We start from the raw sequence: 27,713 nt of genomic DNA, 5'->3' as shown, positions 1-27,713 counted from the left end.
ACCCCATCACCCCCAACTCCTGACCCATGCTGGGCCCCTCCTGACTCCCTCCAACTCTGTGCTGCCTGCCTCCGGCAATGCTCCTGCAAGGAAAAGGCCGCCCACCCCACGCCAAGCGAGACCTCAGCCCCGTCCTGAGCAAACCGGCTGGCCCCTGCCTGGGAACACCCTTCGTGTGGGAGAGAACTGCTGAGTGCCCATTCTGCCCCTGGCAGTGTCCCGGGGCCTCAGGGCAGCTTCCCCCTGCATCCTCCCTCCGCAGCCAACCCTAGGACGCCAGAGCACTAACTACCATGCATATTCCCCGTTCTCTCTGTGACCCCAGGATCACAGAGAGAAACCCCTTACAGTGACATGATTCTGAGGTCAGAAGAGGTGTCAGCGGCCACAGCAACCATACTGTCGTATATGAATGGACCTACTATGTGCACGAGTGGTGCGATGCTCTCCATGCATTATCGCTACTCCTCACACGACTCCGGACATAAGGTGTTAATAAACCCGTTTTTCAGACAAGGAAACAGAGGCTCAGAAACTTGCCAGGATCTAACCCTCCCACTTGCTACTTCCCACGTTGTGCATCCACTGGGCTAAATTCACCATGAAGTGCAAGTCAGATTAACCCAGAAGCTGAGGTTCTATTCCAGCTCTGCTCCTGGCCTTTACCAACACATATGCTACCCCTCCCCCACCTTTCCCCCCCAGGCCCCGCCCCCCGCCTTCCCACTCCCCAGAAGCCCACCTGAGACACACGCGACCCTGCTCTAGGAGCTAAAAGAGGTAAAAGGAGGGAAACTGGCATCTGTTGAGCAACAACCTGTGCTGAGCACTTTCATATATTTTTTTCTAATTTAATCTCTTCAACCACCCTATAGTGAATATCCCCATTTTACAGAAGAGGAAGCAGAGGCTCGGAGATGGTAAACTGAGGTCACACAGTAACGTACAGTGCCAGAATTAGACCAGGTTATCTGAATCGAAATCCATGCTTCTGCTGCACCAAACCACTCCTTAGCTCTGTCTAGCTGCCACTTGAGGGTCCTGGCGTACCTGCCACATCTCCTCTGTCCATGACCACCTGCCCACGCCCCACCCAAGCCCTGGGTCCATGAGCAGCAGGCCAGGGATGAGAGGGAAAGGGAATTCACTTCCTGCCCAAAGGCTGGAGGACCTTGGAGCCCAGGATAGCTTCCGGCTGCCCCCTCAGCCCCATGTCCATGATCTGGGCCTGCCCTCCGCAGACCCAAGTCCAGGTGCTGGGCTGGAATGCCGATCCCTGGCCAGCTTTTGTCACTTCCCCTCCAAGAGGCTGGTCCCTGTTTTCTGTATCACACACTGGCCCTGTGTCCTCCCCTCCCCCAGTGTCCTGCTTCATCATGGACAGGCCCTTGGTATGGGGACTCCCAGACCCCTTTGGCTCACATACTGCTCTATGGCTCCATCCTACCCAGAATATCCTTGAACGTCCATATCTGACTCTTTGTTTTCAAATTTTCTGACTGCTTTGAAACTGTGACTGTCAACCTCACACCTTAGTTCCCTCTACCCACCAGCCATGTCTGCCTGGACTTACTCTCCTCCTTCATACGGCCTGTCTGATCTGAGATCCCAGGATGCCCCATGGCCCTGCCTGCAATGACCAAGGCACCCAGTTTCCATCACCGGGTTTCATGCCCCCGAACCTCACTGTCTCTGTCTTGAGTCCCTCGTATCACTGGTGAGCCCTCCCTTCATTATCTGCAGGCCACAGTCCTAGACCCTGATGTGGGTCAATGTTCCCTAAGGCCCTCCTTGTCCCAAGCTCTTCAAGCTTGGACCTCAGCCAAGACACGACAGCCCAGACCTTACAAATGTTCCTGGCCTTACCCAGATGGCCTCTCTGGCCACCGTCCAAGCCCTGGCTTGACAGGCAGTGGACAGACTCTTGGTGTAGCTCCCCAGTGGTGGTCAGGGTCAAACAACAGGCAAGTAGACTACCAAGCCCAAACAGGGTTTATCCCCATGACAACAGCCACAAGCACAGCATGGTAATATATGCACCCAGGAGGCCACAGCTGGTACAGGCGGCTGTGAGTCACTCATGGCTCAGCCTCAGAGCAGGTAGAACTGCGGTTCTGGTGTGCACGCTGCCCTACTGCTGGGGGCAGAAGAGCTAAGTCTAGAAAACCGACATTTTCCACTTCCCAGCCCTGGTCTAGCTCTTTGACTCAGGACTGGCCCCATCATAACCCCTGACCATCAGGTTCTCTGGGTCCTTCAGAGAAAGCACAACTCCACCAGTCATTATGGGAATACATATTGAAACAGCTTCACAGCACCGCTCCTGACCAATGTGGCAAGACAGGAAAAAAATCAAAACAAAATAAAACGGACTTGTGGTTGCTAAGGGGGAGGGGGAGGGGGAGGGGGGAGGGATGGTTTGGGAGTTTGGGATTAGCAGATGCAAGCTATTATATATAGGATGGATACACAACAAGGTCCTACTGTAGAGCACAGGGAACCATATTCAATACCCTGCAGTCAACCATAATGGAAAAGAATATGAAAAAGAATATATATATATATATATATATATAAAAAACTGAATCACTTTGCTGTATAGCAGAAATTAACACAACATTGTAAATCAACTATACTTCAATAAAATAATTTTTTTTTAAATAAAATAAAATAAAACAGCTCCAAACAAATAAAAACGATGAACCTTACTATTGGAGGGTTGTGTGGACTGGCCATACATAATTGGTACCATGGTAAATGGGTTCAATATTTCCAGAGAACTATCTAGTAATATGTGACAATATAGAACTGTGCACATCCTTTGACCTAGTGATCTCGCTCGGGGATTGCTTCCCAGTGAAATGTTAAGAAAGTAATTTGTACAGAGATATTCATAGCAGTGATATTTATAACAGCAAGAAATTGGAAAGGGCCCAAAGGTTCAGCACCTGGGGACTGACTCAGCAAACTGGGTCGAGTGAGCACCTCAGATGCTCTGCAGCCAGGAGGTGTGGATGTGCGCAGGGTCGGGGGAATGGACATGAGTCCCTGGGCAGGCCAGACAGGAAGTGACCCAGCTCAGAGCCCCACAGACTCCAGCTCCACCATGTAAACGTTCAGTCAGTTACTTCACGTTACCTTCATGTTGATTCAGTTAAGTCAGTAAACTTCGTGTGAATTAGGAAAGCTTTAAAGGTCGTTTTTCAAAAGACATTAAAAATGTTAAAAAAAAGGAATTCCATTGACAAAATTCCGTCATGATCCTTGGGCACGCTTGCCTTCCAAGATATCCTCTCTTGAACCTCTGTTCTCTTGTGTCTGTGCAGAAGGAGCCAGGCTCACCCACGGGACCAGATGGGGGCAGTGCAGGGGCTGGTGTGGACCTGGGGGCCCTGGGCCCTGAGATGGCTGTGAGGACCACAGGCCTGTGCGTGAGGCCCCAGACACTGTGGTGGTGCAAGAACCCCATCTTTTCAGGCTTGATCTTTCTCTTCCTGAGTCTTTCTCCCTCAAGGGACCACCCTGGGCACCATTCTTTCTCGACTCTGTGTCTCAGGAAGAGGTTATTAAAGAGGCCTTCCCCTCACATGAGATTCTGGGGGACTAGAACATCTCCGAGAGTCAAAGCATGAGCGTCTATTGGTGGCATTGCAGGCAGAGGCCTGGGCTTCCACATGCCTACAGTAGGACTAGCCCGGGGTATGAGTCCTCACCTAGCTACTGCGCTCCATTAGAATCACCTGAGCGGCTTGCAAACTAGAGATTATTGGGCCCCATCCTAAACTCTTTGGGGGTAGGGGCTGGGAACATGTATTTTTCAAATCTCCGGAGGTTTGCACGAGGCAAATCACTGTCCTAGAGCCTCTCTTGCCTAAGAAAGAAGCCATGGGTCTGTCTTCCTGGGTTCCTGGGTTCAGAGGGCTCTTATTTGGACCAAAGGCCAGCTTGCAGTCAGTAGTCATGGCAGAGACCATAGTCCCTCACACACACACACACACACACACACACACACACACACACACACACGCACACACACACACACAAACACACACGCAGACACACACATAACCCTCAAGGGAAGGCCCCAGCCCAGTAGCCTAGAACATCGGGGAAGGTCCTCCACAGGCCCCTGAAATGGGAACCAGCCTCCTTAGGTCCCCAGAGACCTAGCTTCCCAGCCCCTGCCTTGGCCCCAGCATTGTGTGTCCCTGACACAGGCTGCCTCCCAGATGTCCGGTTCCCCCACTGCCTGCTGCAGGGTCACCAGCTGCAGCTGCGCCTAGCCCACGCCCACGTCCCAGGAGGGACATCGGGGCCTGCGGCCCCTCCCGCCCAGGCCATACTTACGGAGTCATTTTATAAAGCTGCGTCCTCCTCTCAAACAGCGACCCTCCCCAGGCCCAGGGCCACACCCCGGCCACGGGCGTGGCCTGGGCAGACTCGGTCTCACTGTCTCCCCCTGTCTCCAGGACTCTCTTCAGCTTCACATTGGTGCTTGAGTCCCCCAGCCTGTTGTCAGGAAACACCGAGAGTCGTCACCCCTGCCCACATCCAACCACCCTGCCACGTGACAACTGCTGCAGTGGCCTCTGTGGTCCTGGGGAACTTAGAGAGCAAGGGGAAGGATGGGGAGGGACTCTGGATTGGGGGGCTCGTCCCAGGGGTGCTGGAGCAAGTTTCTGAGCCCTATCTAGGATGTTGAGGAGTGACAGGGCAGAGGCCACTTCTGCTGAGGTCTTCCTCCCAACTGTTCCCGAGGTAGCAAGAGACCTGGGGACCCCGGAGCTCCCCAAAGGCACAGTCTTCAAGCCTGTGTGGCCTGATTTGGGGAATCTGAATGCCTTCAGGGGTAGGGGCAGGGGCAGCACCACCTTCCCAGCAATGGCAGGGCTGTACACGCTGGGAATGAGCTTGGGCTGAAGGCGCGTGGGACAAACAGGTATGATGGCTGGCCCCACTGAGCTGACCGCCTCGCGGCAGGATCCCGGAGCAAGGGTGTGGGCAGCACCCCTCCCTAGCTCAGGGGCCCTGCCCTGAGCGAGGAAAGCCAGGCCTGGGCTTCCCGGGGACGTGAGGTCACACAGACCTGAAGGGTCCAAGTTTTCCCTGTGGGCACTGGAAGGACATTTCCGCTCGCATCTTGGGCCCCCCTCTCATCACCCTCCCGCACCCTGGTCTACGCCCAGCCTCCCTCCCGTTTGCTGATAGCGCCCAACTATGAGGGGTGTTTGGGGGCAGCTCGGTGGGGCTGGAGGAAGCCAGGGTTACCGACTGAGGCCTCGGCACTCGGTGGGCGTCGTCACGGAGGCCAGACTTTAGGAAGAACTCGAGTGCTTTGCATCCTGTTCAGAGAATCTTTGTTCTGCTTTTATAGCAACAGTGGACAGAGAACATGAAGGGACAGGGAGGCCCCTTGCTGCTTCACAGCCAGCCTCACACTGTGTTGTCCCTGGGAGCCGTGGGGAAGGGCCGGCGTCACACAGACCCCCATGAGGGTGCACTGATGGCTGAGGCTGGTGACCCACCAGCCAGGAGGAGGGAGCAAGTTGGGCTGCATCAACTGCTGAGATTGCCCGCAACTAGGCAGAACCAAATCCTGGGTAACCAAGGGCATGACCGTGACTGTGCTCCATGGGGAACGGGCATCAAGGCTCACACAGTTTCTGTCTGAGGACAGTTCAGTTTTCTCATCGTGTTTTATTACCCTTCAGTCTCCATAGTGTCTTTGTGGACAAGGCTTCACAGACTTGGGATTCTCTGACCCAGTGGTTCTAGTTGGCAACCAACATAGAAAACATAAAAGCAAGTGGCTCTGGACGAAGCTGGGGGGGGGCGGGGACTGGAGCACCACACCCTCAGCTTCTCCCTCCACCTCCAGTGATTCCCTGGAGTTAGTTCTGGGTGACCCTGGGGCTCCAAATGACATTTGAAAGTCACTGGTCTGGTCCAACCTTCCCATTTTCAAAAAAAGAAGCTGAGGCCCAGAGAGGGTGGTGATTTGCCAAAGGTCACACAGCAAGTTGGTAGCAAAGCCAGGACTGGAGCTAGAACTGAGGCCCCAAGACTCCTAAGCATTGTGACCTCCAGCTCCTACCGAAGGCAGCCAGCCACCCGGCCCATGGTTCTGAACTCCACCAGCCTTCTCCCGCCCACTATCTGGCTCTCGCGAATGCAGGGACCTGGCGTCTGGGCCACTTCTTCCAGAAATGAGGCCAAGTCAGGCACCTGAGTTCCTGGCCCTTCAGGACTGGATCTCGACACGTGTTCTGAAAACCTTCTCATTCTTTTCTCCCGGGAAACCTCTCCACTCCCACCCCCCAACCCCCTGCCAACCTGCTGGGACTCCCAACTCTGCTTCCTGATGGCTCCCCTGAGCTCCAAATGCCTCGGAGTCCCTCCAGAAGAACCCCAACTCCCCAGGTCCCAAACTGAACTCATCTCACTCCAGACCTGCTCCGTCTCCTATGTTTTCTGGCAACATCTACCCAATCACCCCAGAAACCCAGATGCTACCCTAACTCCTCTGTCCTTCACCTAGCCCTGTGGGTTCGACCTTCAGCGCCCTCCTACCAGTCCCTCTCCTCTGTCCCCCATGGCTCTCTCTGGGTTTAGGCCTCACGTGTCTCCAGCCTCCTTTCAGTCTCCTGATCTCCAGTTCTGCTCCAAGAGCATCACACTTTCCAAGGTCAATCTGAGCACATCACCTTTCTGCTAACAAGGATTTTTCGACAGCCGCTCATTCCACAGGACAGAATCCAAACCCCTTGTGAGGCTGTGTGAGCTGCCACCCTCTGTCTCCTGCTTCTCCCTGCCCTCCCCTCCAGGCTGGCCCACCTCTGCTTTGCTCCAGTCCCCCTTCAAGTCTCCTTCCAGATCTCCCCAAGCGACTTCATCTTTCTCATCTCTCTGCCTCTGCACACACTCTCTTCTCTCCCCAGATCACGATTTCTCCAAGGGTGGCCTGAGGGTCGCCCGCTTCGCTATCCCCAAGCACACTGCAGACTCCTGGGCAATGCATGGCCCAGACTGACCGAAAGAGAGTCTCTGCGTGTTTAACAGAGAGCCATGGGTGCTGCGCACCCAGTGCTGAGGAGCAACTGTATCAGGCCAGCTGCCCTTGTCCTGGCCTCCCTCCTTCTCCAGCTGGGCGAGGGGTCTCTTTTCTGCCCCACGCTCTCAAGGGAGTGGCTGGCTGGGACTGGGTGTTTCCTCCTCTGGGCTGTGAGCTCCATGCAGGCAGGGACCATGTCTTCCTCCTACTTGGGAATCCCCAGCACCTGGCACAGAGAAGGGGCTTAGGTAGCTAGTGCTGAATGAATGGGGCCTCCAGGTGAGCCCCAAAGCCCAGGACCGGGAGGAGGTCCCAGCTGAGCTGGTGACCCGCTGCAGCTGGTCTGGAAATCTGAGAAGCGGCTCCCAGTGTCTCTGCGGTTGCACCTGCCCCCTTCCCCTCACCCCATGCACAGTAAAGGAGACGTGTGGTGGGGGGTAGGTAACTAGGACCTACTGAGAGCTTCACACAGCGATGCTTAATACCCAGGTCTCCAAACAACGTTTGCATGCATACATACGTAAGTTTATTGTAAATTTTGATGTAAAGGATGTATAGCACATAATTTACAAATAAAAATTCCATATAGCCAGTTGATTGTCCCCCAAATCAATGTGTTCATTGATTTTTGCTTTATGCTCTAGCTGGAGCCAACCTATGGCTGCAGTGATGAATGGGCGTAGTTCCAACTTGCGTGTTGGTTGATATTTTCGTTTAACAAGTAAGATGAAGGTGAAACAACTGTGTCAAAACATCACTCATTCATCAGTGATTTGAGTGACTTCTTTGCTGAATCGGTTAACAGTTTTTGAACACTGGAAAAATAATTCTTCAATAGTTTGTGCTATTCACAAAAAAGCAGCCACAGACATGACAAACTTGAAAGTTTAATCTGCACTCCTAAAATTGTTTTCCATCCCTTTCTTAAGTCTAGACCATCAACAAAAGAATAAATCAAGTCTTAACTTGTAGCATCTGCTGACTTCCAGGGAAGAAATACTTCGATTTTGGGACGTGACTGAATGCGGAGTCGGGAACAGATGCACAGCGGTGCCTCACAACAGACCAGCCGCCACACAGATACAAGGGACACACATCACCTCAAGAGCACAGATGTGGTCCAATGTAGTAAAAAAATTAACAAGTGGGGAGTCTGAGTATTTATCACCTTTGTTTTTAACATTATTTAAATTTACATTTATATAGTTTAAGTATTAATAACGGCTATATTTAGCAACTGGCTTACAAAACTCTTCCTTTATTGTACAATTGATTCTCATGGGGCGATGGGAGCCAGCTGCAGGACAGTAATCCTAAAGGACTGAACATGACCAGCTGTAACCCACCAGGCCACCAGAGGGGCCGGTCCTCTCCCCAACCCTCGAGAGTCTAGGTTGTGAGCTGCCAGGGATGGGATCGCGCTCGTTTCCCCACATGAGCCTCAGGTTCCTCAACTTGGAGAGGAAAGACTACAGCCACCAATGCCTGTCGCTTCTCCAAACACACTCACATGCTAGTTCATTTCCATCCCTCCCCCAACACACACACACACACACACACACACACACACATACATGCGCGCGCGCACACATGACCTTGGACACACCTTGGATGCATGTAACTTCATGTAGCCCTCCCCCTCCCAAGCCACACCACATACAGTAATGTGCCCGCCCCTCCTCCAGGTGCAGACGAGCAAGCACGTGTACAGCTGCCTCCTGGACATCACCTCAGACACGCCACATATATATTCTTCCTGCAGCTATATCTTATACTCACCACTATCCACATACCCTACACCACAATATACACACACGCACATGTACCCGAAACGCCTTCACATACTTCATACGCGCATCTCCCCCACCAAATACCTGTTACCCCTGACTCAAGGCATCTCACACATCAATGGGTGTCATACCCTGCCCACCACGCACCTGCCCCACTCCAGATGTACCACACACACCTCCAGCACGTACGCACACACACTGTGCACGCATGCATCCCGTCACCCGCCTCATCTCTCCACGCTCACCTAGCACAGGCGTTCACACGTGCCATCCCGCACGCAAGCTCACACTCCAGGCATCTTCGTATCACGCCCCCTTTCCAAGGCAGGAGACTCCGCCTACCCCCCTACCAGAACTTTAAGCCCACCTCCTGGATCAAGGAATGTGAGGGGATCCTGGCAGCAAGAGCTGAGAAAGCTGGAGTGTGCTTCCCTGGGGTCACAGCTCAATTCCTGGAGGTCAGGCCCCGGCATGAGGCCCAGGGAGGATGACACAGGACGGGACAAGACATGGCACAAACACTGCTGGCTCGATACTTTTGTGTCTTTCAGACCCAGCCTCAGGCACCTTGGGTGGCTCCAGCAGCCCACCTCCTTCCTGCTCTCCCCAGCGCCCCACCCCCCCAAACAAAGATGCCCCACCTGGTTCCAGAAGCTCCTCCCACGCCTGGCCAGAGCAGGTCTCCCTGGGGTCTGGGGGCCTCGCTCAGGGGCAGTGAGCGCTGAGCTCAGGCTCTCCTGGGCTGGTGGGAAGGTGAGCAGGGAAGTCAGGGCCCCCAGCTACAAGCTCCACAGATGCTTGCAGGACGCAGGGGGCGTCCCCTTCCTGTCTTGCCAGACTGAGGCTGTGGCAGAGGCACACCATGTCCTTGGCAGTCCCGACCCTCAGACCCACCTAAAGGCCAGGCCCTGCCCAGTCCCCCCAACCACCACCCTGTACTCCTTTTTTTTTTTTTTTTTTTGCGATACGCGGGCCTCTCACTGTTGTGGCCTCTCCTGTGCAGGGTACAGGCTCCGGACACGCAGGCTCAGCGGCCATGGCTCACGGGCCCAGCCGCTCCGCGGCATGTGGGATCTTCCCACCCTGTACTCCTTTACTGTCCTGGCCACCCGGCCCATTATGGGCGGAGGTGGGTCCTGGGGTGAGAGGGCTATCTCTGCTTCCATCACCCCAGCATTTGTGTGGCCGGGGTGAGGGCCTCCCTCCTGGGCCTTGAGGGAGGAGGAACCAGTGCCCAGCAGATGCCAGTTGGGCTCCAGGTCCCATGATGGGCAGATACCAGCACTTCTGCCTAGAGCACCTCCAGCTCACTCTAAGAGCAGCCTCGGACTGGGTCTGCTGGACACAGGAAAGTCATCTCAATGGCACTTCACCCCTCCTTACAGCCACCGCCCAGCATCAATCCAGAATATTGCACCAGGCCTTAGTGAATGATGGTGAGGTACCCACCTCTCTCTTTAGAAACTGTTTCTCTCTCTCTCTCTCTCCCTCCCTCCCCCGCCCCATCTCTCTCTCTCACACACACACACCCTAGACTGGCCCTACCCCAGTGCAGCCTGTTCTCTCTGGACTCCACATCGTGGTCTTCCCAGAAGATGCTGCCTACAGGTTTCCATGGAAACAGTAGTGGGGCTCCCTGACTACTGAGTTACAACAAGTCCTTCTCTCTGCCTAACTTAGGAATCTTCCAGGGGACCCAGGCTGGACATCTAGGCCTGGGCTCCAGACTCACCTTGTGGCCAGAGGCAAGTCCCTAACCCTCAGGCCTCAGTGTCCCAGGGGCTCAGTGAGGATGAGCTGGTGACACTACAATTAATAATTTTCTTACATATCAGAAATATCTAGTTAAAAATATAAAACAAGAGATCCTATCCTTTCCACAAAAGCAACAGAAGAAATAACATATCCCGAAAAACTTTACAAGAAATGTCTCAGACATACATGAAAACATACTAAAATTCTAAAAAAAACACAAGAAATCTTACCTGTACAAACACCCCTGATTTAAGGAGATGCATACTCTGTTCCTGTCTGGTATTATAATTTTGGTATGCATTTCTACAAATGAATTTATAGATTTGATGCCATTCTAATCAAAAGTGCAGTAGGATTTTTTTAACTGGATAAATTTATTCCAAAATTCATCTGGAAAAATAAGCCAATTTTCCAAGACAGCCAAGAAAATTTTATAAAAGAGAAAGAATAAGGAGGTACTTGCTACATCAGCTCTCAAACTGTACTAAGACTGAAATAACCAGAACAGTGGAACTGGCTCGAGAATGCCCAAACAGACCAATGTAGTATGGAAAGGGACTCACGTCTATAGAGGAAATTGGCTTATGATAAAGATGGCCTTTAAAGACTGAAGAAATGTTGTACTATTTACCAAACGGTTTACAGATCAACTTGCTATCCATTTGGGGGAAAAAAGTTATATCCCTACTTCATATCAGACACAAAAACAAGTAACGGGAGGATTAAGATTTATTGTAAAAAAGAAAACATTTCTACAAGGAGAAAATATTAGACAATGCTGTTCTAATCATGCATAGGGAGTAGGGGAGTTTTTCTAAGCATGTTCCTGAATCCAGAAGGCTACAGACAGTCTTCTATATGGCAATAGACACCGTAATTGAAGTGAGTGCAAAGTTGGCAAACGTGCAATGGGGTGGCACGTCATATATGCTGGGGAGAGTGCTGAACGATGGTCTTTCTGGAAGGAATGTCTAATACTAATGTATCAGAGACCTTTAAAGGGCTTCCCTGGTGGCGCAGTGGTTGAGAGTCTGCCGGCCGATGCAGGGGACACGGGTTCGTGCCCGGTCCGGGAAGATCCCCCATGCCGCAGAGCAGCTGGGCCCATGAGCCATGGCCGCTGGGCCTGTGCGTCCGGAGCCTGTGCTCCGCAACAGGGAGAGGCTGCAGCAGTGAGAGGCCCGCGCACCGCAAAAAAAAAAAAAAAAAAAAAAAAAAAAACCTTTAAAGACACTCACTCTTTTTGAGCCATTAATTTCACTTCTCTGAAGCTATTCTAAGAAAGTAATCAGGTGAGCATGGAAATTTATGTACAAAGATGTTCATCACAGAGAATTTAGAAATTATTGAAATAACCAAAATAGGAGAGTGATTAAATAAATTTCAGTAAGTCCATGAAAAGAGCTATTATAGAGCCACTGAAAGTTTTAAATATTAAATGATATGGGAAAACATGTTACGTGAAAAACTTAGATGACAAACAGTCGACACAACATTGCAAAAAGGATATATGCACACACAAACATATATAATTGCTTTGTGAATGAATTCAAACTGCATATTTTTTTGGATAATGCCTAAGAAGATTTTTTTCCAAAATAGTACCTAAAGAGAATTAAATCCATTTTCTTGATTAACAAACAATTTTCTGCAATAGCAGCACAAAACAAAACAAACTTATTTTTAGAATTCACTCTGCAATGTCCACAACTCGACTCCACTCCACTCTGCAAAGCTTTACTGTTTCCAGGGGCATGACAGTAACTAGTTCTGGGCATTGGCTATACAAGGCTTCTTCTCTCACCCTGAGTTTAAGCTTTTCCTATGTCACAACAGCCTTTCTTTGAAGAATATTAGTGCAAAGTTTATAAAAATGCATCCCCCAAAAGGTCCAAATGCTGTTGGTAGGGCAAGTGAAAATTAAGTGGTTGAGAAAAGCACAGGAAGAAAGAGCTAAGAGGCAGAAAAACAGCAGAGCATGTATTTTCTTTAAGGTCTTATAGTCAGACAGAGTTTATTTTTAAGATGACAGACTTCACTGAAGGGAAAAATAACATAGGACTTTACCCTGATTTTTCTTTTTCTTATTTTATCAGATGTTTTTTGCTTTATGGTTTGGCCGGCCTTCTTTCCTTCCTCCCTCCCTCCCTCCCTCTCTCTCTTTCTTTTTTCTTTTTGTATGAACTAAGGGTTGCCAGGAGTGGGCACATAGTAAAAGATTAAAAAGAAATACACGGGGCTTCCCTGGTGGTGCAGTGGTTAAGAATCCACCTGCCAATGCAGGGGACATGGGTTTAAGCCCTGGTCCGGGAAGATCCGACATGCCTCGGAGCAACTAAGCCCGTGAGCCACAACTACTGAAGCCCGTGCACCTAGAGCCCGTGCTCCGCAACAAGAGAAGCCACCACGATGAAAAGCCTGCACACCACAACGAAGAGTAGCCCCCGCTCACCACAACTAGAGAAAAGCCCGCATGCAGCAACAAAGACCCAACGCAGCCAAAAATAAATAAATAAAATAAATAAATTTATTAAAAAAAAAAAATACATGAAGGGTGGGAATTCCCTGATGGTCGAGTGGTTAGGACTCAGTGTTTTCATTGCTGTGGGCCCGGGTTCAATCCCTGGTCAGGGAATTACAATCCCGTAATCCGTGAGGTGCAACCAAAAAAAAACAAAACAAAACATGAAGGAAAAGGTGCTTAACTTCACTATTCAGCAGGGGAATGCAAAGCAAAACAACAATACCACACACTCACCAGGATGGCTAAAATAAAAACACTTTTGTTGAGGATGTGGAACAACCAGGACTCATATACTGCTGGCAAAAAGTGCATTTGGAGAACCATTTTGGAGAACTTTGGCAACACCGGCTGGAGCTGAACATAAAACTCAGCAATTCCACTCCTAGGTACATAGCTCGCAGATATGCATACACACATGCAGCAAGAGACAGGTACAAAAATGTTCATAGGGCTTCCCTGGTGGCGCAGTGGTTGAGAATCTGCCTGCCAATGCAAGGGACACAGGTTCGAGCTCTGGTCTGGGAAGATCCCACATGCCGTGGAGCAATTAGGCCCGTGAGCCACAACTACTGAGCCTGCGCGTCTGGAGCCTGTGCTCCACAACAAGAGAGGCTGCGATAGTGAGAGGCCCGTGCACCGCAATGAAGAGTGGCCCCCCGCTTGCCGCAACTAGAGAAAGCCCTCGCACAGAAACAAAGACCCAACACAGCCAAAAATAAATAAATAAATAAATAAATAAATTAGCAAGTTAAAAAAAAAAAGGACTGAATGTGTAAGGTACTTTAAAAAAAAAAAAAAGAATGTTCATAACAGCACTAGTCACAGTTGCCAAACACTTTAAAACTCCCCAAATGCCATCAACAGTAAAATGGACGTATAAACTATGCTATAGTCACACAAATACTATACAGTGACAATAAATGAACAACTGTACTTGCCTAATTTCACAAATATAATATTGGCAAAATAAACCAGACCCCAAGGGGATATAACAAATTATTCCATTTATATAAATGTCAAACACAGGCAAAATTAATCCATAATGTTAGAAGTCGGTTTAACTGCTTTGGAGGGGGAAGTTACCAGAAAGGAGTTCAAAGGGAATTTCTAGGGTGCTGGCAATGTTCTGTTTCTTGGTCTGAGTTTTGTTAAGATAACTGTGTTCAGGGCTTCCCTGGTGGTGCAGTGGTTGAGAGTCCGCCTGCCGATGCAGGGGACACGGGTTCGTGTCCCGGTCCGGGAGGATCCCACATGCTGCGGAGCGTCTCGGCCCGTGAGCCATGGCCGCTGGGCCTGCGCATCCGGAGCCTGTGCTCCGCAACGGGAGAGGCCACAACAGTGAGAGGCCCGCGTACCACAAAAAAAAAAAAAAAGTTAACTGTGTTCAGCTGTGAAAATTCATTATAATCTGTGTACTCAGTATTTGTGCATTTTTATGTGTACTACACTATAAAGAAAAGTTAAAAAAATAGAAATAAATCAAAATGCTAACAGGAGTTGCCTCTGGGTGTTAGGATTATAGGTAATCTTACGTTTCTTCCTTATATTGTTTTATGTATCCCAAATTTACCGCAATGAACATATGTTCTTTTAAAATTTTTAATATTATTTTACAATATATGTTCATACCACATGATGCCACCATGTTTCTAAAAGGTGTTGTGAAGTTGGCCTGGGCAAGAGCCCTTACTTTTTTTCCTGAGGAGTATCCATTTCCTCTTTCCTGAGCCTGGGCCAGTGGTTCCCAAATCTTTCTAGACATCAGAGTCTCCTGGGGAGCTATTTAAAAATTCAGATTCTTGGGCTTACTCCCAGAGATTCTGATTTAGTTGGTCTAGGATGGGCTCCAATATGGCATCCCTCAAGTTCTAAGGTACTAGGATTACACACCACAGTGTCTGAACTGTTGAAGCTTCATCTCTCCCTGCTGGACAGGGTCTGGGAAAACCTGCCTGGGGCACTGATCATCCCCCTTGGGTAGGGCTGTGAAGTGGGGACCAGGCCCTAGGATTTGGGAGCTTTCTGGGAGAGTGAGAGCTTGGAAGTCCCAAGGCAGCCCCTGCTTCAGCCAGACTACAGGAGAGGGAGTACAGCAAAGCCCTTAAGAGCACAGATATGGAGTCAAATAGACATGGGCTCAAATCCGGCTTTGTGATAAGCTCTGTGACCTCTCAGGGCTTAGCCTCTCTGAGCCTTAGTTATATCACAGAAATTCACAGGGATTCTAACACCTATTTCACAGAATTATGAATGTTAAATAAGACAATTTATGTAAAACACAACACAAAGCCTGGCATGAAGTAAGATCACAATGTTAATAGTGATGCTATATACTATATGTGAGCATTACTTAATACTTACAGAATTACTACATTTAATTGAGTATTGTATTTAACATTATATATATTATAGAGAGAGACATTCATTGATATTGAGCATGGACAGTCCAAATAATGGAAAGTCTGATGTTTTGATGATTGTTTTAAGAAATATATCTTTATCTATTATGATATGGTCCCCTCTGTAGACACTATATATCAAAATACTCATATGTACAAATTCATTCATTCATTCAATAAAGGTTAAGGGCACAAGCCTTTGAAAGCTTGCCTCACCACTTATGTGACAATGTGATTTTGACCAATTTACTTAACCACTGTGTGTCCCAGTTTCTTCATCTCATATTGAGAATGAATATGGTGGTTGTGACTGTTACATGAGTTAATACGTGTAAATGGCTTAGCACTGTGTGTCCTCAGGAAATTTTAGCTATTATGGTCCATTCAACATTTATTCTGTGCTTACTGTTTACGTGCACTGTAGGCTGAGAACCCAACAATGAAAAAGACAGACATGGCCCCTGCCTTCATGGAGCTTGTAATCGAATGACAGTAATATATATAAACCACTTTTAAAATGGATGAGCAAATGGGAACTTTCCTAGCAGAGTTACATTGCATGGTGGCATGTCCCAATCATCAAAGCCCTTCACCACATCCTATTCTAGAATCTCTTTTCAATAAGAATTTCCTGTGACACATCAGGCTCCTTGTGGCAGTTTCTGACTTTCACGTAGGAGATAGCTCTGCCGAGAAGCCTAAAACCCACCTACCCCAAGACCCTCCCTGGGGCTCAGGCCCATGCAGGCCAGGATGATGATACAGCAGGGCTCCCTCTGAAGCAGGTATAAATGCAGCCACATGAAGGCTCATGCAAGTCTAGCCCCTGTGCAGTAGAGCACGAACCCTCAAGCCCAGTGTTGCCCAGCTCTGGGAGGAAGGCTCTCCTGCACTGAGCTCTTCTGCTCTGAGACAACCAGGCCAGTGAAGGGCAGCTGGTCTTGGGTCTCCTTGTTTCCACCAGCCATGCCTCCATACCCAGCTTTCATTCATTCAGTGCATTCACACTGAGCACCCACGCCTGTCCTCCACCAAAAGTACAGAGCCAAGCGAGATGGGGCTTTGCCCTCAGAGAGGTCACAGTCCAGTAGCAGATTCACATGTAACCCGTGATTACAGTAAAAGGAAAATGATACTTGATGACAATTTGAATACACATATGAAGAACACTGGAAATGGTAAATATGTAGGTATATGTAAAATATTTTTTCCTCATTAAACAAACAAACAAACTGAATTCAGCAACATATAAGAAGGATTATACATCCTGACCAAGTAGGATTTATCCCAGGGGTGCAGAGTTGGCTTGTCATCCAAAAGTCAATTAATATAATCCACAATATCAGTAGAATAAAGGACAAAACCACACAATCATCTCAATAAACCCAGAAAAAGCATTTGAAAAAATTTGACACCACTTCATGAGAAAACCATTCAACAAATTAGGAATAGAAGGGGATTTCCTCAACCTGACAAGGGGCATCTATGAAAAACCAAAAACTAACATCATACTTAAAAGTGAAAGGCTGAATGCATACCTATTAGATCAAAACAAATCTATTCAACATTGTACTGGAGGTTCTAGCCAAGAGGAACAGGCAGGAAGATGAAATAAAAGGCATCCAGATTAGAAAGGAAGAAGTAAAATGATCTCTATTCATAGATGACATGATTTTGTATAAATAACACCTGAGTGTCCACTAAAAGCTATTAGAACTAATGAACAAGTTCAGCAAGCTAGCAGGATACAAGATCAATATATAAAATCAGTATGTTTCTATATACTTGCAGTGAACAATCCAAAAATGAAATTAGGAAAACAATTCAATTTACAAAAGCATCAAAAAATACTTTGGAATGAATTTTTTAAAAAGAAGTATAGACTGTTCATTGAAAACAACAAACTTCTTTCAAAGAAATTAAAGAAGACCTAAATAAATTAAAAGATATCCTGTGTTTATGGATCAGAAGATTAAATGTTGTTAAGACAGCAATACTCTTCAAATTGATCTACAGATTCAACACAATCCCCATCAGAATACCAGCTGGTTTCTTTGCAGAAATTGACAATCTGGTCCTAAAATTCATATGGAAATTCAAGGGGCCCAGCATAGCCAAAACAATCTTGAAAAAGGACAAATTTGGGGCTTCCCTGGTGGTGCAGCGGTTGAGAGTCCGCCTGCCGATGCAGGGGACACGGGTTCGTGCCCCGGTCCGGGAAGATCCCACATGCTGCGGAGCGGCTGGGCCCGTGAGCCATGGCCGCTGGGCCTGCGCATCCGGAGCCCGTGCTCCGCAACGGAAGAGGCCACAACAGTTAGAGGCCCGCGTACCGCAAAAAAAAAAAAAAGGACAAATTTGGAGAGCTCACATTTCCTGATTTCAAAACTTACTACAAAGTTACAGTAATCAAGACAGTGTGGTACTGGTACAAGGACAGACTCATAAATCAATATAGTAGAATTGAGAGTCCAGAAATAAACTCACACTTACAGTCAATTGATTTTTGGCAAGGATGCCAAGACCATTTGATTGTAGAAAAAACAGTTTTTTTCAGCAAATTGTGCTGGGACCACTGAATATCCAAAATAAGAAAAATCTGGGAACACCCCCCACCTCACACTATATACAAAAATTAACTCAAAATTACTGAAAGACCTAAATGTAAGAGCTAAAACTATAAAACTCTTAGGAGGAAACATAGGCATAAATCTTTGTGACCTTTGATTAAGCAATGATTTCAATAGATATGACATCAAAAACACAAGCAACAAAAGAAAACAACAGGTAAATTAGACTTCATAAAAATTTAAAGCTTTTGTGTTGTAAAGAACACCATTAAGAAAGTGAAAAGACAACCCACAGAAAGGGATAAAATAGTTGCAAATTATTATCTGACAAGGGACTCCTTATATCTAGAATACATAAAGAATGCTTACAACTCAGTAATAAAAAGACGGTCCATTTAAAGATGAGCAAAGGATCTGAACAGACATTTTTCCAAGGAAGATACATAAATGACTTACAGGCACACCATTAGTCACCAGGGAAATATAAGTCAAAACCAGAATAAGATACCACTTTACACTCACTAGGATAGCTATAATCAAAACCACAGATAAAATGTGTATTGGCAAGGATGTGGAGAAATTAGAATTCTCATGCATTGCTGGTGGGAATGTGAAATGGTACAGCCACTTTGGAAAACAGTCTGGCAGTTCCCCAAAAAGGTTGAACATACAGTCTCCCAGAAGTTCTACCCTTAGGCATATACCCAAGAGAAAGGAAACATGCCCACAAATGTTCACAGCAGCATCATTTATAATAGCTAAAAAGTGGAAACAATGTGAATGTCCATCAACTGACGAATGAATAAACAAATGTGATATATCCATATAATTGAATATTATTTGGCAATGAAAAGAAATGAAGTATTGAGACATGCTACAACATGAGTGAACCTTGAAAACATTATGATAGGAAAGAAGTCAGTCACAAAGGACCACATATTGTGTGATTCCACTTACATGATATGTCCAAAATAGGCAAATCTACAGAGACAGAAAGTAAATTAGCAGTTGTGTATGGATGGGGGTGGGGAGAGGAAGGAGGAGTGACTACTAATGGGCATGGGTTTTTTTGGGGGGTGTGGGGTAAATTAAAATGTTCTAAAATTGATTGTAGTGTTGGCTGCACAACTTAAAACACATTGAACTGTACACTATAAATAGATGAATTGCACGGTATATAAATTATATCCCAATAAAGGTATTTTTTTAAAGATAATTGACTGTTTAAAGCAAAAATAATGACAACGTATAGTTGGGTTTATATCAAAAGTAAAAGCAAAATGCATGACAACAGCTAAAAGACAAGAAGGGGGAATGGAAGTACACTGTTGTAAGTTTCTTATGATATTCATGAAGTGGTATAACGTTTTAAGGTAGATTGTGGTAAGTTTAAGATGTACATTGTAAACCCCAGAGTAACCACTAAGAAAAACAAACAAAAACATAAACAAAAATAAGCTAGGAATAGAGATAAAGTAGAATAAAAAAAGACATGTAAGCTAATAACTAATAAGCTAAGAAGAGAGATAAAACAGAATCATAAAAGACACCCACTCTCAAAGAAAGTAGGAAAAGAAGAAAAAGAAAACAAAGAACAAGTGGGACAAATAGAATACTAATAGCAAGATGGTAGATTTTAAATCAACCATATTGATGATAACGTTAAATGTAAATGGTCTAAACATTCCAATTAAAAAGCCAAGCTTGTCAGACTGCATAAAAATGACAATGAGGGACTTCCCTGGTGGCACAGTGGTTAGGAATCCGCCTGCTGATGCAGGGGACACAGGTTCAATCCCCGGTCCGGAAAGATCCCACATGCCTCAGAGCAACTAAGCCCGTGCGCCACAACTACTGAGCCTGTGCTCTGGAGCCCGTGAGCCACAACTACTGAGCCCGCTCACCTAGAGCCTGTACTCTGCAACAAGAGAAGCCACTGCAATGAGAAGTCCACGCACCACAACGAAGAGTAGCCCCCGCTCACCGCAACTAGAGAAAGCCGGCGCGCAGCAACGAAGACCAAACTCAGCCCAAAATAAATTAATTAATTAATTAATTTTAAAAAATGACAATGATACAATTTCCAAAAGAAACCCACTCTAAAGTCAGAGGGACTTCCCTGGTGGCACAGTGGTTAAGAATCCGCCTGCCAATGCAGGGGACACAGGTTTGAGCCCTGTCCAGGAAGATCCCACATGCCATGGAGCAACTAAACCTGTGTGCCACAACTGCTGAGCCTGCGCACCTGGAGCCTGTGCTCCGCAACAAGAGAGGCCACCGCAATGAGAAGCCCGCACACCACAACAAAGAGTAGCCCCCACTCGCCACAACTAGAGAAAGCCCGTCGCCACAACTAGAGAAAGCCCATCACAGCAATGAAGACCCAGCGCGGCCTAAGATGAATGAATAAAGTCAGAGAGGTTAAAAGTAAAAGGATAGAAAAAGATACGCCATGCAAACACTAATCAACAGAAAGCTGGAGTGATTATATTATTATCAGACCAATTGGACTTCAGAACAAGAAATGTTACCATAGATAAAGAAGGACATTTCTTGTTGATGAAGGGGTTAAGTTCTTGAGAGGACATAACAATCTTAAATGTTTCTGTACCTATGAACAGAACTTCAATACACATGAGGAAAATCTGATAGAACTAAAAAGAAAAAGTAAAAGTAAGGAGAAGGGTCTAGGGAACAGCTCTAGTCATCAGTTAGAGATGGAAATTAAAGCCATGGTAATCCATGAGACCACCAGAAACAAGTTTAAGGGAGAAAAGAGACCAGGACAGAATCCTGGGCCATATCAGCACTTCCAGGGTGAACAGAGGAAGAAAATCTCATGAAGAAAACTGAGAACTAATTATCAGGATGGCAGGTGGTAAAGGAGAGTGAGGGGTCACGGAATGCAAGGAAGAGGGCTTCGAAAGGCAGAGTGCGCTCAGTTGTATCAAATGCTGCTGAGAGGTCAACTGGGAACTGAAAGCTTCAGCTGGTTTTACAGTAAGACTCACTGGAGACACGGGATGAGAAGCTCGGGTGGTAAAGTGGGGGTAGCAGCCAGGTCGTTGTGGATTAAAGACTCAGCAGGAGGTGAGGAAATGGAGATAATAAACAATGGCTTTGATTTTAACAAGCTTGGCTGAGAAGGGCAGGAGAGAGAGGAGGTTGTAAAGTCAAGGTGTTTTTGTTTTATTTCGTAACTGGCTTACAAATGAAGGAGCCAGGAGAGGGGAGCCGATGAAGATGAAGACGATGAAGATGAAGACGGGAGAAGCAACAGAGAGGGGATCTCGGGTGGAGGGGCAGAGGGGAGGGTCCCCAGATCTCTGGTAGAGAGGTTAGCTGGAAGAGGAACACCTATCTCTCAGTATGATGGGGGCCAGAAGCATGGATGGGCATGGATGCAGCCCAGGGCAGAGGTTAAAGAAATTTCCTCTTGGCAAATTTTCTTTACTTTATAAAGAGAGAGCCTACGTAGACTGCTGGGAATGAGTAGGGAAACTGTGGAGTAGAAAAGCAGAGGGATTGGGACTTCCCCGGTGGCGCAGTGGTTAAGACTCCACGCTCCCAATGCACAGGGCGTAGGTCTGATCCCTGGCCAGGGAACTAGATCCCACATGCGTGCCTCAACTAAGAGTTCGCATGCCACAACTAAGGAGCCCACCTGCCGCAATTAAGACCCGGAGCAACCAAATAAATAAATATTTTTTTAAAAAAAGAAAGAAAAGTCGAGGGATTATGTGAGAGCTTTGAAAAAGCTGAAGCGGAACTGGAGTGGGCCTAGGCAGCAGAACTGCTGGGCCATACTGGGGGCTCAGCTGAGGCTGTGGACCATGAACTTGGACTAGTGTCAATTCGTGAAGGGATTCCCATCCCCCACCCGCCTCCCCATCCCTGTAAGTAAGGACTAGAGAAGGCAGGCAGTTACCATGTTCTAGGGGTGGCGTGGGAGACTAAGGGGGCCAGGTGGTGACTGGTGAAGAGTTGAAGTAACAGGTCATGGGGTCCAGACTGCATAGGATCAAGGGTTGATTCAGGGCAAGGAGAAAAACTAGGAGGTAGGAGCCTGAAGGTGTCTATGAACAGACATAGTGGAGTGGAGGGAAACAATGCATAGGAGGTACGGAGAGATTAAGACTTCAGAGGTGGAACAGCTTCAAACGATGATAAGATCCCAGTAATGGGTGATTGAAGTAAAGGTGACATTCAGTGAGTTGATGACAACAAAAATCTCAGAGGCCAGGGTACAGAGGAACTGTCCTCACGGACATGGAAGCTGCCAGTATGATTGGTAGAACCTACAATAAAAACACTGTGACAAGATTCTTTTACTCTGGCTATGTCCTTCCATGGCTGGACCATGTAACTCTGCCATCCATTATGACTATTCCCAGCGTACAGAGATATGTCCCTAGAACTCAGCCTTAACCCTGAGGCTGCCTAGCCCCTCAACTCCCTTGTCCCTCTACTCACAGCCCTGTGAGCCCATACAGGCTGCCGTGAGTAAAATGTCACGCTTGTTGGCACCATCTTGAATTATGCAGTTTTCAAGGGATACTGGCAGAGCCTTTCAACATGGAAGAGCCAGGGTGGTGTGGGGGACCCTGGGTAAAGTAGAGAGGCCCCAAATCCCAGAAAGAGTCATCCCAGAAAGCTGGTATAGCCAGGTGTCTCTGCCAGCCAGGCATCAGCTGTGGGTATATAGCCCACAGTATACTCAGGGCCTCCATTCACAGGAGGCAGGGTCAAAACCGGAGCACTGTGCAATCCCAGTAGGCCCCTTGACTCCCACACAGCGAGGCTGGCTCCCAGGCCTGTAGTGCATAGAGCCATGAGCGGGGGCCTGGGTTCTGGTCCTGACTCTGCTGTGAACTTGCAGTGTGACCCTGCCCTGACGCCTCAGTTTTGCCTGCTAATCAAAGGGTTAGATGCATCTTAGAGATTCTCTCGGCCTTGACAGCGTATGGGTGGCGGGTGCCAGCAGGAGACCCATCAGCTCGCATCACTCAAAACGCACCGGCTGCAGAGGACAAATGAGCTGAAGTCTTCGAGCCTCATTAGAGTCATACAGCAGAGTCCGCCCCCCGGGGTTCAATCCTTACACCCCTCCCCCTCCTCCTTCCCAAGAGCCTGTGAAGTAGCCTCAAGGGATATACCACCTCCCCACCCCCACTCCCCATCTTTCTCCGCATGAACTTTTCTTTAGGCTAAAAAGTCAACCTGGTTTGAGGCTGTAGAAAAGAACACAGGGCCATACTGAGACCCATGGTTCTCCACAGAGCCCCCCTTTTAGGACACTTCATCAGAGACCTCAGCAGAAACCCAGGACCAACATCCATGAGGGCGCAAACCAGAGCCCCTGATGCCCCCCTATGTCTTCCGCCTGGTCCCTGAAAGGGCAGGCAGATTCCGCAGGTACTGGGAGCCCTCGGCCCACACTGCACCTGGGAAGGGGGTCCGACATCTTGCCTCATCTATAAGGCAAGGCCCCTCCTTCAGAGGGCAGCTGTTCCTGCCCATCCTCTGGGCCAAGAAATATATCCTAGGGACCCTGCCATCAATAAAGCACAAATGAGGCTCCGGTCAGGAGTCCTAGAAAAGCCCCATCTCCTGACTGCAGAAGCAGGCCATGGGGATGCCAGCCTAGGGCAGGGAGAATGTGGGTCTGGGGATCTGAATACTCTTAGTGGTCCTGGGAATGCCTGGCTGAGGGACCCAGGACAGGCTGGGCAGCAGACTCCCGAACTCTGGGCCCTCTCAGCAGCATCCCCTGGCTGGAGTTGGGCAAAAGGACCACAGAAGGGTCCAGGAGGAACAAACCCAGGCCACCAGCCACAACAGCCACAGTGAGGGAAGACTTCACTTAGGGGTCACACGCTTCAGCGCACCCCACTTCCCACGCACACGGCTGAGCGCAAACCACGTCCACTGCTGCCGAGCCGCCCTCTCCTGCCCACGCCCTCCCCACACAGGCTCCTGTGGGCAGCACTTCCCCGGGCAGCACACCCTCCTCCCCTGTCAGCTCACCGAGCGATCTCCCTTCCTTCCTTCCAGTACTTCCTCCTGGTTGTTCTCCTGAGGACAAAAAGCAGGGGTGACTCCACGGCCTTGTGCCTCACCTCGTCATTCCTGCCCCTTGCCTGGCCGGACCGTGCCGCTCAAGGCCTCCTCCAGGGCCTCGGTCCCAGCCACTTCCAGTGGGAGTTAAGTGGGATCAGGTGGAGGGACTTCCCGCAGGTGCTGGCTCTGTGGGGCGCAGGACAGCAGGCAGGCAGCTCAGCATGAGGGCAGTAACGGCTGAAGCCAGAGGAACAGAGCACAGGGGCGGGGTGGGGGCTGCAGGAGGAGCCCACCAGCAGAGGCAGAGGGCAGAAGCCGCCAGGGGCAGAGGCCTCCCTCCCGTGGTGGAGGGTTCCCCCAAGATCCCAGGCAAGCAGGGGAGCCCCCTGTTCACCTGTCTAGAGCCTGAGGCTTTGGGAGGGATAAGCAGTGGGACCCCATGTGGTAGGGGAAGGGAGGGCCTTGGGACTGCAGAGGGGGGAAGTCATGGGGAATGCAGTGGACACAGGGTGGGGTCCATGGGCTAAAGGTGGGGGTGTTGAGTGCTTACCGATCTCTTCGGTGGCCCCGTTTCAGGGGCCCAGGTTTCCTGTGTTGTTTTGAATGCTGAGATCCCATGGGCCGGGGAGTGCCTCCTGGGAACAAAATCCCTGTCTTGGCAAAAGGGTGCAAACCCAAAAAGAAAGCAAAGGGGTCCTGGGCCCCATGGCAGCCAGAGGATGGGGTGAATTTGGAGGCTGGTCCTGTTCAGGCTGCACACAAAGACCTGGAGCCCGTTGCAATGCCTTGTCTCACCAGCTCAGTACTGAAGCTAGCACAAGCCACCTGGGTGTCTTCCTCCATCTCCGTGGCAACAATCAGACTAACCACCACCATCACTGATTCATTAGGACATGGAAACCCTCTCTGCCAGTCACAGTCTCACTCCCAAACCCTTCAGGACAGAGTAAATCTCCAAGTCCTCAGTGGCCATGCCACTCAGGGACACCCAAGTGTTCGTTTCCATGGCAACACAGAGACCGAGTATCCCTGCATCTGTGGTTACTATGACAACCCTGGCAGAGGCAGGTACATTGAGGACAAAGGCCTCATCTGGAAGAATCAGCCAGACACATTCACTGATGCCCTCTCTGTGGCCAGCCCTGGGCTAGGGGCCAGTGACAGGCTCTGTCCTGGGGGACACACACACTGTGCCTCTGAGGAACTGACGGGGTATCTAGGAGTTCCTTGTCTGTGTCCTCAGCCTCTTGTCCTCTCACTCAACCTCAAGTGTACCGAGTGATCTTATCCCCTCACAGGGCTTCAACTCCCACAGCCTTTACATAGAGAACATCCATGCTTATATCATGGGCTCACTCCCCTCCTAAACTCTAGACCCCCTTCCATCTGCTTGCTCTCTGGACACATCCCTCTGGATGTCCTGCAAAACCTCACACTGAGGTACACAGCTTGGGACCTTCTGTGACTCTGAGCATTTGTTCTATATATCCTGTCTCTGAGAGTGACACAGCCCCCCAGGTGCCATCATTGCTCCCTCTTTTCCCTGTCCACCTTCCTCAGCCAACACAGACAACTATCAAGCCTTTCTGAGGTTATTTACCAAGCATCCCTTAGCTCCCCCCTCCCCCTTCCCTGGACCCCTATCCTCTGTGGGGCCTCCTCGTCTGTTGCCCACAGTTCGGCATCAGGATGGTGTCTGCTTAGAACTTGCCCCTCTCAAATCCATCCATCCTCCAACGGGCACCAGAGTAAGCATTCTAAATGCAAATCTGATCACGCCTCCCGACCCTGCTTAAACCCTTCAGAAGCTCCCCGCTGCCTCAGGGCAGAATCTAAGCTGCTTTCCTTTGCCGAGTCCTGCCAGCCCTCCACTCCCAGGTCTCAGGCTGGCTCCTGCTCAGGTCACCTTCTGCCTCTCTCTTTCCTCCATCCAGCCCTGCTTGTTCCCTTCCTTACCCATCCTCGGCCATGCTCTTGTAAAAATTATACTCAGATTTTCAGTGAGAGCTTAGAATAATAATTAGGAATCTTTGGGATTCAGTTTCAAATTTCTGAGCAGAAAATGATGCCTAGTTACAAAACCAGACATTGCTGACCCCACCCTGACCGCACCCCGGAGCCCTTAGCCTCTAAGTCTGCCAAACAGACAAGAGAAGGACTTGTGGGGAGACTGTAAGTGGCCGGGGAGGAGAGTGCAAAGGTGAGCCCATTCTGTCAACTCTCGCAGCCTCTAGAGAACGGAACACAGATTGTCAGCTGAGAGGGCATCTCAGCCCCTGCCCTTTGCGTCACCGATGGTTCAGAAGGTGGAGGGGTCACAGCCAAGTTCTGCAGCTCTCAGTTTGCTGTTCTCTCCACTTTGCAACATGCCTCAAAGCTCCAAAGTCAGTGCAGGGAAGACAGCACAAAGTGTAGTGAGCAGACATGCTGCACACGGCGGCTTCCACGTGGGTGAGTATACGTGTGTGGCTACCTGAAACCGGAAATCACATCCCTCCACATCTCATGAACTTCTTTCAGATGCCTTCTGTCCTGCTTCAGGCAGAATGGAACTTTGCAACCAGAGTCAAAGGACATCTCAAAGCTGATGGTCAGGCCGGCACCTTCTCAAGCACAGCATCCCCCCGGTCCCCTTCCAGCCCAGGCTCTCAGGTTTATATATTGGTCCATAGGAATGTGGACCAGGAAGAAATGCATCAACTGTAGATGAAGCCAGCTTCCTGCAAGGAATCCCATCCTCACCTTGAGGCTGGTGGTGGCGCCCACCTGCATGACACCCTGGGGGAGGACTGGAGAAGGACGGACAAAAGGAGTCACAGAACCTCGGGGCTGGATTTCAGACCTCTTTTACATACATTAGCTCTTTTAATGGTGAGCACAACCCTCAAAGGAGGGAGGTGTTATTGATTACTTCCCAGAAGAGGAAACTGAGGCTCAGTGGGGGAGTGACTTGCCCAGTAAGTGGCAGAGCAGGTACTGGGCGACCTACTGCCAGGATGGGGTGACTGGAGAGCATGCAGCTCAGCAGGGCTGTGGAGTCTCAGCAGGGACGTGCTGCAGCAGAACAGCAAGGGTGGAAGTGCTCCCCACGCACTTCATCTGAGAACCTCAGATTTCCCACTGGGACAGCACTGGGACACTGAGTGGCTGAGTGACCTAGGCCTGGACATGACAGTGCCTCAAGTACAGAAATTTGGTGTCCTGGACACCCCTTCAACATCGATCTTTCTGCAACGTTTGTTTAGCCCTTAGACAAGCTGAGCACAGCTGGAGGGCGGGGCTGGTGGGGACAAGTCCCTCGGCTTAGAGGCCCTGCTCAGCGAAACAAAAGCCCTTCGGTGAATTAGATCTACCCCCTGCGGAAGCCTGGTTAGTCAGCATCCATGCTTCCCTGTCACAAACAGGTCATCACAGTTTTCCTTTAGCCACACGCCGTTCTCAACCCACCGCCGCCCCGGAAGGATTCAGGTCAATGTAATTCTCCCCATCTCCACGCATGTCCAGCAATGTTTTAGCTTCTTCTGAGACTGGTGCATCAGGGACGCTGTCAGACATGCCTGCACT

At 49.1% G+C, this 27,713-nt stretch overlaps 1 protein-coding gene across 1 annotated transcript in view; it reads right to left on the bottom strand.

Moving 5' to 3' along the window:
• TUB (TUB bipartite transcription factor) overlaps positions 1 to 24,856 on the bottom strand; it is a 62,211-nt gene extending 37,355 nt beyond the window's left edge. Inside the window, 3 exon segments of the mRNA XM_029208725.1 lie at positions 24,117 to 24,164; positions 24,700 to 24,812; positions 24,815 to 24,856. Of these exon segments, the coding sequence (XP_029064558.1) occupies positions 24,117 to 24,164; positions 24,700 to 24,812; positions 24,815 to 24,856 (203 nt within the window).
• Between the last annotated feature and the right edge of the window lie 2,857 nt (positions 24,857 to 27,713).

The sequence above is a fragment of the Monodon monoceros genome, unplaced genomic scaffold (genome assembly GCF_005190385.1).
Source record: "Monodon monoceros isolate NGI ecotype Baffin Bay Population unplaced genomic scaffold, NGI_Narwhal_1 Super_Scaffold_7, whole genome shotgun sequence".
Classification (NCBI taxonomy): Eukaryota; Metazoa; Chordata; class Mammalia; order Artiodactyla; family Monodontidae; genus Monodon; species Monodon monoceros.
This window is presented reverse-complemented; position numbering and strand designations above follow the sequence as displayed.